General features: G+C 38.6%; 1 protein-coding gene across 1 annotated transcript in view; it reads right to left on the reverse strand.

Annotated features, from left to right (window-relative positions):
• Nucleotides 1-10,266, reverse strand: part of LOC308529227 (ankyrin repeat domain-containing protein 26-like) — a gene marked incomplete at its 5' end in the record, with an annotated part of 29,730 nt that extends 19,464 nt beyond the window's left edge. Inside the window, 2 exons of the mRNA XM_081105226.1 lie at nt 9,871-10,031; nt 10,141-10,266. Coding sequence (XP_080961352.1) covers nt 9,871-10,031; nt 10,141-10,266 — 287 coding nt within the window. The remainder of the gene's footprint in view (nt 1-9,870; nt 10,032-10,140) is intronic.
• Nucleotides 10,267-10,728: the final 462 nt, after the last annotated feature.

Genomic DNA, 10,728 nt, shown 5'->3' on the forward strand with positions numbered 1-10,728 from the left:
ATGCTTACCCGAGTATGTGCTCCTTGGCTTTAGAAAGAGGGGAATAGAAAGAGAGAAAGACAGACAGACAGGCAGACATCAATGTGAGAGAGAACACAGATTGGTTGCCTCCCATACATACCCTGACAGGAGATTAAACCCACAACATAGATATATGCCTTGACTGGGAATCAAACCTATAAACTTCTGATATAAAGGATGGTACTCCAACCAACTGAACCACACAGGCCAGGACTCAATTCATTCTTGTTTTAAAATTTTTTATTGTTGAAAGATTATTTATGTCTCCTTTTTCCCCATTGGCCTCTGCCCAGCTGCCAGCTCTTCTCCCCCCACCCCAGCACATGCCCCCACCCCCTATTTTCTGTGTCCATTGGTCATGCTCATACGCATGGATATAAGTCCTTTGGTTGATCTCTTACCCGTGCCCCCCTCCCCCACCCCCCACCTTCGCTCTGAGGTTTGAAGGTCTGTTCGATGTGCTCCAACTAACTGAGCCATACAGGTCAGGGCACAATTCATTCTTAAAGATACTTAAAGGCTCAATGTGAAGAGTTGGAAAAGGTATTCCTTGCAAGTGGAAGCCAAAAGAGAACAGCTGTAACTATACTATATCAGACAAAACAGAATTTAAGCCAAAAACTGTAACAAGGGACAAGGAAGGTTTTTATAAGGGGATCACCTCATAAAGAAGATATAACAATTGTAAATATGTATGCACCCAACATTGGTTCCCCTAAAAATAGTAAACAAATACTAACAGAACTACAGGTGAAATAGACAACAATACAATAATAGCAGGGGCCATCAATACTTCCCTTTCAGCAATGAATAGATCATCTAGACACAAAATCAGTAAGGAAATGCTAAACTTGAACCAAACATTGGACCGAATGAACATACAAACATTTATGGAACAGTCATACATTTTTTATTACCACCTCAAAGAGATAGCTACACTCCCATGTTCACTGCAAACTTATTCACAATAGCAAAATATATAAAGTAAGTGCTCACCAATAAACAAGCAAATAAAGAGGATGTGGTATGTATGTATATATGTTTGTATGTATTTTGTATATATGTATTATGTATGTGAATGTGCATGTATATATGTGTGTATGTATATGTATATATATAGTATATGTGTGTACACACAGATATATATGTTCACACACACACACATACACACACACACAGTGGCATTTTCTCAGGTATGAGAAAGAAGGAAATCCTACTTCTAGGGGCAGAAATAGAATAGTAGAGACGACCTATAGTTATAAGAAATATTAGTCATGCTGTGTTAGCCATGATTGTTTTGTTCTGATTAAAGAAAACATATTCTCATCTGGCTTGGAGTTCCCCCCAACCAACCCCCTTGGACTTGGGAGTTAACCTGGAAATGTGGTCCATCCTCTTTAACTGCCTATTATCATGGAAAGATTAACAACCTTTTTGGTGAAACAATGGAGTCCCAGCTTGCATTGCCTGTAATCTATAACCATTATACCCATTTTTATTCCTTTTGCCTACTTCCCCATGCCCATAATACCCATTTTTATTACATTTGCATACCCATTCTTATTTCTTTTGCTTACGACATGTAATCTTTGTCTTTCTACCCCATATAAGCAGCTGTATTATGGTGTAGGGGGTGCAGAGCAGATTTTCTTGGATGACCTGCTGCTCTCTCATATTGCCAGCATCATTGGAATAAATGTCATATATGATTCAACCCTGTCTGATGTACAGCATGGTGATTGTAGTTAACAATACTTTTATTATGTACTTGAAAGTTGCTACTGGAGTAGATCTAAATATTCTCACCACAAAGAAAGAATTGGTAATCATGTGATGTAATGGAAATGTGAATAAAGAATGCTGTGCTAATCATTTAACAACATAAAAGTGTATCAAATGAACACACTATATCCCTTCAAAATATACAATGTTACATGTCAATTATAGCTCAATAAAACTGGGGAAAAAATTAGAAGTTGAATAAAATACCTGCATGTCATTATATATATAGTTAGAAAATGGCAATAATCCAATTAGTTGTGATTTTCTTTGAAAATGAACTTATTTGGTAACTTTTGTAGACTTTTAGGCTAATATCTAATCCTATATAATAAAAGGCTAATATGCAAATTGTCTCCTCGGGAGTTCAACCAACCAGGAGTTAGACCGTTTGTTATGACATGTGCTGACCACCAGAGGTCGGTGCAGAACGTAGGAACAGGGGGAGAAGTGGAACAGAGCAAGGCCTGGGTTGGCAGCCAGCAGCCAGGGGAAGGAAGGCCCTGATCGGCCCTGATTGCTGGCCAGGCCTAGGGATCCTACTCATGCACAGATGTTGTGCACCAGGCTTCTAGTCTCAATATAAAAAGCAAAACTTACCAACAGAAAAGTATAATTACTTTTTTATGGAATAAATGCATGCATAAGAATATCATTATCATATATCTTAACAAATGTACAAAAATGCCCTGATCAGGTTGCTCAGTTGATTGGAGCATCTTTCTGTACACAAAAAAGTTGCCAGTTTGATTCCCCATCAAGGCATACCTGGATTTCAGGTTCAATTCTGGGACAGGAAGCATACCAGGAGGCAACTGATGGAAGTTTCTCTCTCACATCACTGTGTGTGTGTGTCTCTCTCACCCTTTCTCTAAAATCAGTAAGACATATCCCCAGGGGAGGATTAAAATAAAATTATAACATATATAGTTACACAAATAACTCTCCTGGTTATCACTAAACATCTAAAAAAAAAATAAAAACAGGAAGAGTTCCTGGCCTGTGTATGTCAGTGGTTGAGCATCAACCCATGAACCAAGAGGTCACCAGATCAATTCCCAGTCAGGGCACATGCCCGGGCTGTTGGCTGGATCCTTAGTAGGGGGCGTGTATGAGGTGGCTGATTGATGATTCTCTCTCATCACTGATGTTTCTATCTCTCTCTCCCTCTCCCTTCTTCTCTTTCTAAAACTAATAAAAAGATATTAGAAAGGAGGGGAGGATCTTGCCGAGAGCAATTATTAAACAATTCTTCTTGACCCAAACTTCAAAAATAAGTCTATAATTATTGAATATGAAATAGTTTTTATTTTGAACATAGCTGATGGAAGGCAACTTTTAAACAGAACACATTTGGTTAGCCCTGGCCAGGTGGCTCAGTTGATTGGAGCATTGCTCCTTACGCCAAAATGCAAGTTTGATTCCAAGTCAGGACACCTACCTAGGTTTTGTTGTTGTTAACCCTCACTCAAGGATATTTTTTCCATTGATTTTTTAATTTTTTTATTGATTAAGTTATTACATATGTGTCCTTATTTCCATGTTACCCCCTACTCCCCCACTCATGCCCTCACACACCCCTGTTGTCCATGTCCATTGGTTAGGCCTATACGCTTGCATATAAGTCTTTTGGTTGATCTCTCCCCCTTTCCATTGATTTTTTAGAGAGAGTGGAAGTGAGGGAGAGACAGACAGAAACCTCCATGTGAGAAAAACACATCAAGTGGACCAGGGTTGTGGATGGAACCTGCAACCCAGGTATGTGCCCTTGATCAGGAATTGAATCTGTGATCCTTTGGGTGTGCAGGTTCATGGTCTCACCACTTAGCCACAATGGCCAGGGCTATAGGGGTGCCTGCGGGAGGCATGTACTCTGAGTGCATCAGACAATTAGAAGGTACTGAGCAGAACAACAACACAATCTGACTTAGCTTTTAATAGGCCCGCTGTGTTTACAATTGAATAAAAGACTGGAATTGATAAAAAGAAGGTAAATAAGAAGAAAAGGGAGGAAGGAAGGAAAAAAGAAAGAAGTCAATTAATTAACTATTAAGCTAATGTTGATAGCAGATGGTAGTGACATGGCCTGGGAAGATGTGATTGGTTTCTGGGCATACAGTAAACCCTCAATCTTGCAGGCATTGAATTAAAAGACTTCGGATTTAACAGATAAAACTTCTGGTCTGTATGTCATGAGTGAAAATTAACACCCCATTAATTTAAAATGCTTTTAACCAACATCTGCTTATAATTGAATTAACAGGTTATTTTTGTAATTAATTCAGTTATTTTTAACAAACGTTAGCAAGTTTGCCACATGTTGTAAAACCACTGTAGTAATTTCACCAACATAAATACATATTACTTATCTACAACTATAGTCTACAGATTTAAATCCAAGAGTCGCTACTCCTAAACAATGTTGGACAAATGATCAGGATGTGATCACACCACATGGCGTGTGGGTAATTGGTTCTGTTGGTGATTGGAGTGACTTTCTGCAGCAGTTTTAACATGAGCCGGCGATGTTCCCATGTGCACTGAGCCGTGCCCAGCCCTGCCCAGCCCTGCCCATTGGCTTATTCTCAGTGACTGGTGAATGCACGCATTTACTAGACCTATTCACTATAAATTAAAATTATATATGTAAGGTAAAACACATCATTGTAACCCTAACCTTAAAATATAAACAAAAGGAAAAGAGTTAATATAATGCTAAATTACAAATTAGAAATCATACAAAACAGAGTCGAGAGTATGTGTGTTTCATATATGTGAGCAACATGGCATTAGAAAAAGCAAACTGTATCGGCCATTAAAAAGAAACAAAGACGGCCCTGGCCATTGTGGCTAAGTGGTGAGCGCGCCGGCCTGCGCACCAAAAGGACCACAGATTCAATTCCTGATCAAGGGCACACACCTGGGTTGCAGGTTCCATCCCCAGCCCTGGTCCACTAGAGGTGCTTCTCTCACATGGAGGTTTCTGTCTCTCCCTCCCTCACTTCCACTCTCTCTAAAAAATCAGTGGAAAAAATATCCTTGAGTGAGGGTTAACAACAAAACAAAGACACAATAAAAAAAATATGTTAATATGTGGTACAGGGTAAACACCAATCACAGAAAACATGGGAAACTGATGAAATTGGCACCAGAAAGCAAATGAATGGGCTGGTGACACTTCAGTTGAGGAAGCATTGTTGAAGTGTGCACACAACAGCGTTCCTGTGGGCCCGGTGCAGGCAGCTGAACTGAAATCTGCAGCAGTTTAGTTTGCAAATCATATGAACACACCATTCAAAGCAAGTGATGGGTGGCTTGGGTGCTCTCACAAAAGGCACGAAATTATGAGAAAATGAATTTACGGTGAAAATTTAAGTGCTCCAACAGAAGAGTCTGAACCATTTAGGCAAAAATTAATAGAACGTATAAATAACGCAATGCCATTACAGCCTCGGGTTTACAATGTTGACAAAAGTGGTTTGTTCCGGCTTCTGTGCCTGAAAGCACACCAGTCTGCAAATAGCGGAAACCGACACGGGAAGAAAAGCCAGCAAGGACAGGATCTTGGCACTGCTGTGTGCCCACACAGATGGGTCACATCCTAGTAAACTGACACCTGCAATCACTGGCAGAACTCATAAACCTGGAGTTTTAAAAAACAGAATGAGTCATCTGCCTGCTTTGTATGGCAACTCTGAAAAGGCATGGCTCAACTCAGACATTTTGCAAGAGTGGATTTTGAAAGCATTTTTACCTGCAGTCAGGAAGTTTCAAGGCGAAGAGCTTGGAATACCACCAGAGGATGCAAAATGTTTATTGCATTTAGACAATGCTCTTGCTCATCCAGCCAAAAACACTTTATGCTCAGAGGATGGCAAATTTAGATGTATGTTTTTGCCAAAAAAATACATCACGTATCCAGCCCATGGACCTGGGGGATAATTCTGGGGACTAAATGAATATACCGCAAAAAATTTTTAGAGGAAGTAGTGGTTGTATTGCAGGCAGAAGGTAATGATGAACATACAACAGGACAGCGTATCTTACAAAACTTACCGTTTTAAAGAGTTACCATTTAAAATCAGCAATTTTTAAAAGTTGATGCAGCATGAAAAGAAGTGAAAGTGCAAACATTGGAAACTGGTTGGAAGAATTGGCTTGACAATGAAGAGAGACTTGCATTTAGAAGGTGTAGAGGTTACCGATCACTGTAGGACAACACAGAATATTGGTGGACAAGTAGCTGAGGAAGATGATTACAGTGGTTAGAAGAAGATGAAGGTGACCCTGGGTACCACACTGGCTGAAAGTGAAATAGCAGATGAGGTGATGACCTGGGAAGATGAGGGTGGGAGTGAAGATGAGGAGGAAGAAGAAACAACATGCCCCAAACATAAAGTTATCAGTGCTTGGATCTCATCTCCACGATCTAATAACACTTATTGGCAATTCATCAGATAATGAAATGCAGCTCTATTACACCCATTTTTGAAATATTAGGGAGTTAATTATAAAAAACAGCAGACTTCAAATGTTCAAACTAAACTTGACAGGTTTTTCAAGGCAGGATTCCCTAAAGCAAGAGCCTCAACATCGAACATTTATGTCACACCACAATGGGAGTGGCTGGATATATCATCATCCAAAGATGATTATATAGGAAAACTTTCTTCTGTTCTTATAAAATTTAAATTTTGTTTTGTTTTTAAGAATATTGTTTATTGTTTAGTTAAATATAACTAAAGTGTATTTTTGGAAAAATGTTTATTTTAATTTAGATTGCATACTTATCACAGTCTCAAAACTATGGTAAGGACATAAGCAATAATATCTATAGAAAAATTTTCTGTGAAACTAAACTTTTCATAAACACTTAATTTTAAATGAATGTGTCTATGTAAGTAAAAGCAGGTAAATTAATTTGTCAGTTTTTCACATACACATTCAGAAAACCTACTTTATTATATATAACAGACTTTTGGCTTTGGGATACCCCTTTGCCTGAATTAGTCCCTTACATTGGGGTCTCTCTGTATTTTGATGATAACCTGAAAAGATTAGATGTGAAGGTAATGATGAACATACAACTGTTGACAGATTAGATGTGAAGTTTAAGACAAAGAGAAAGATAGGAGTTGAGGATGACACCAAGTTTTTGGCAGAGCAATTGGAAGAGCTGTCATTAACTCAAACAAGAAAGACCACATGAAGGGCAAGTGTGAGAAAGAAGACCAATAGTTCAATTTTGGAGATCTTATGTCTGGAACACGCAATGGCTATTAAAAAAAAGATATCAAGTAGGCAATTTGATATATAGGTCTGGCATTAAGGAGAGAGATCTGGTCTGGAGATATAAATTTGAAGATCATTAGTATATACAAGGTAGTAAAAGTCATGAGAAAAAGCTCAAGGACTGAATCCTGGGACGCCTGAATGTGTAAAAGGAGGGAAATGAGGAGAAACCAGACTAAGGACAGACTAGGAAAGGCAAGGAGGAATCCAGGTGATTATGTTCCCCCTCCCCACTGAAAACTCAAAGTTCTAAGAGACATATGAAAAAAGAGAGAGTTTTCCATTGGGTCAAATATTGCTGAGAGGTTATGTAAAACCTGGTCTAAAACATTATGTCTAGATTTATTAGAGGAAAAAAGGTACTAACCTTGCAGAAAACAATTTTGGAGACGAGGTGGGACTGAAAATTACTAGAGTGGGCTCAAGAGTGCATGGAAGGGAAATTAGAATCAGTGAGTATAGATCATTCTTTGCAGGACTTTGTAGCTAAATGGCACAGCCCTGGATGATCTCATCTGCTTCATGTTTAGCTGTAGCTTTCAATCCTTCCATAGTGATTATGAAGTATTTTTGTAATACTTGAAAGTTTTTTAATTACACACCTGTGGCACTATATGGTTTAAAACATGCCAGACTAGTTGTTCACAAAATTATACACCTAAAAGATGCCATGATTTTTTTCTAGATATATAATATTCACTAACCTTATTATCATGTTTCTCATGCTTACAAAGATGACAGAAGGATTTCTTTCTAGATGAAAATCATCCAACTCTAGAATATACTACTCAAATGTACAAAGTACACTGTAATCAATCATATTAAAATTGTGTAATAGAAATAAAGGGGGAAACATGCATGTAATATTCTTACTTTATAAACTGAATTTTTGTAAATTTTGTAATATGCAGTCCCTGTTGAAAAATTGGGTGAGGTACATACTGAAAGGTATTCTCTTTAAAAAAGAAGGATAAAGGCATGCACTCATGGTACCTTTCAAAAAGATTCACGACATTAGGAGCACCTTGGTTTATCTAGTGTCTATGACAGATTTCAGAGACTCGATGGTTCATGAAGCCCACAATACTGAGTGTCTGGCCCTTTACCAAAAAAGTTTGTCAACTCCTGATCTAGCAGATTAATCCCTTGATGTGCTTAATAGCTTTTACTCAATATTCTGAAATTTGTATATAAGATATGGGACAAATTGCCTTGTGAAATCCCTGGGCTTTCAGTTTACTTTGAGGGTCCAATATTTGAACACTCAGGAATTAGGAACAAGCACAAAAAAATAAGTAGCTAGTAATTTATATGGAAAGAAAGTAGAGTGACAGTGTAGCATATAATTTCCTATTATAACTGAGCAGGCATTAAAAGTATCCTCACAAAATTTAAGACGTGACATTAAACCCAATGCTTTAAATGCACTTCAATTGTCTAACAATCAGTATACTGGAGACCAGAACTACCCTCATTTTTTTCCAGTGGCTGCATACTACATTATTTTATGGGTATAATAAAATATTTCCTTATAAATAGCTATTTACACTATCTCCAGCGTTTTGGTATGCAATGTTGTAATAAATATCTTTAACATACATATGTATATTTGTAACATTTATATAAATATCCTTAATGCATATGTGTATATGATATATCTTTAATATCTATGTCACATTTTATATATATACTAGAGGCCCAGTGCACAGAATCGTGCACCGGTGGGGTCCCTTGGCATGGCCTTGGGATTGGGCCGAAACTGGCAGTCCAATGCTGCCTGCCCTCCTGCCTGCTGCTCCTGCTCATCCAGGCCCAGCTGCACCTGCCCAGTCAGTCCCAATCAGGAGAGGCTCGCACAGCTGCAGCGGTGGTGGCCAGCCATGAGCCCTGCACCTGCTGTCCCTTCCAAGGGGATTGCGGGAGGGGGGAGGGGGGCTGGGATGCCATCAGTGATCAGCCCTCTGGGTGGACAGTGAGGTGCCCTTGCTGGCCTGGGATTCGTATCCATCCTGCTGACATTCGCACCAGTTGTTGGGAGCCACCTGACAGCTGCTTTCACTAGTATATCTTTTTTCCTTGCCAAGCTTGCATGGAGGGGAAGTGGCCGTGGTGCTCGAGGCCGACTTCCAGGAGGCCAGTGTCACTGTCAGGATTGTGCCAACAGTGCAGGTCCATCAGCTGGTGGCTGCTGGGACAGGTCAGACAGCTGAACAGTGCTCCCGCTGTGGGAGCCCACTGACCACCAGGAAGAGCTCCTGTCGATCAGTCATCTGGCCATTCAGTCATTCGGTTGCTTAGGCTTTTATATATATAAATAATACATATAATGACCAACTGTATGCTTGATATACATAATACTATATAATTAATGTCCTTAGAATGTATACATGTGTGTTCATACAAGTCATGTTTTCCTGTAGGATTTAGTTCTGGAAGTGAAGCTATTGGGATAAAAGAATGACATACTTGAAATTTTGAAACAAACTCAATTACCCTTCAAAAGAAGATGCGCCGATTTCACCTCCCAATAGTGCACAAGAATGCCTTTTCCTCCCACGTGCCAATTCTGGTTTTTATTTTCTTTAATAAAATAGTTATCATTATCAGTTCTAAAAATGGTATCTCATTGTTTGTTGATTTGCATTTTTCTAATTATCAAGCAAGGTTCACTCCCTCTAGTGAAATTATAAAATTAGTTAATCAGTAATATTAGCTCAAGTTGGAAGTTTTTATTGGAAAAGAATAATCACTTACTGTTAAGTACTGCTGTAGGCTTACCTGTGAGACTCTTCATTCTCCATAGTAGAAACCTGCTGCTTATCAGTTTGTTCACTGTTGTTCTGCTGACTCAATCCACCACTGCCACTGTCATCAGCACCTTCATCCATGTTTCCTGACACGTCCTTTTTACTGCTTTTCTGTTCCTTTTTCTCTTCAACCTTTGATGAAAGATTGATATTAGGGATATTGTTATCATCTCACTCATTAAAAAGACTGTGTTTTCATTAATTTTATCATTTGGCTTTTATCATTTGGCTTTGTTATTACCTTATTCATGAAAATGACTGTGTTTTCATTAATTTTATCACTTGGCTGCTGGTTATCAGTGTGTTCATTGTTGCTTTGCTGACTCAGTCCAATACTGCCACTGTCCTTATCAGCACCATCATCCATGTTTCCTGACACTTCCCTTTTGCTGCTTTTCTGCTTCTTTTTTCCCTCAACCTTTGATGAAAGTTTAATATTAAGGATATTGTGATTATGTTATTCATTAAAAAGGCTGTGTTTTCATTAATTTTATGAAATTGCTATGACTTGAACCAATAAAAATATTTTGTGTGTTGAGGTTTATTATTAAAGGTCATTGAAATTGTTGTTAATTCTACTTCATTTGTTTCAGTAAAGAAGATGACTTTTACAAGATTTCTAACAGGCCTTTCTTAATTTTGTGCTCCTATTCATATCACACCCATACTTTGATACCTAACATTCTCCTTACCCACCTCCACCCCATTTATCTAGCAAAGACAGAGAAATAAAAGGACAAAGATGCAAAATGTGTCCTCTTCTGTCTTTCAAACCTGGATCTTGCATTACCCACTGGATTTAGAGGATGTGAAATCATGTGTCAGTAAC

Source organism: Myotis nattereri (genome assembly GCF_964212035.1).
Source record: "Myotis nattereri genome assembly, chromosome: 1".
Classification (NCBI taxonomy): domain Eukaryota; kingdom Metazoa; phylum Chordata; class Mammalia; order Chiroptera; family Vespertilionidae; genus Myotis; species Myotis nattereri.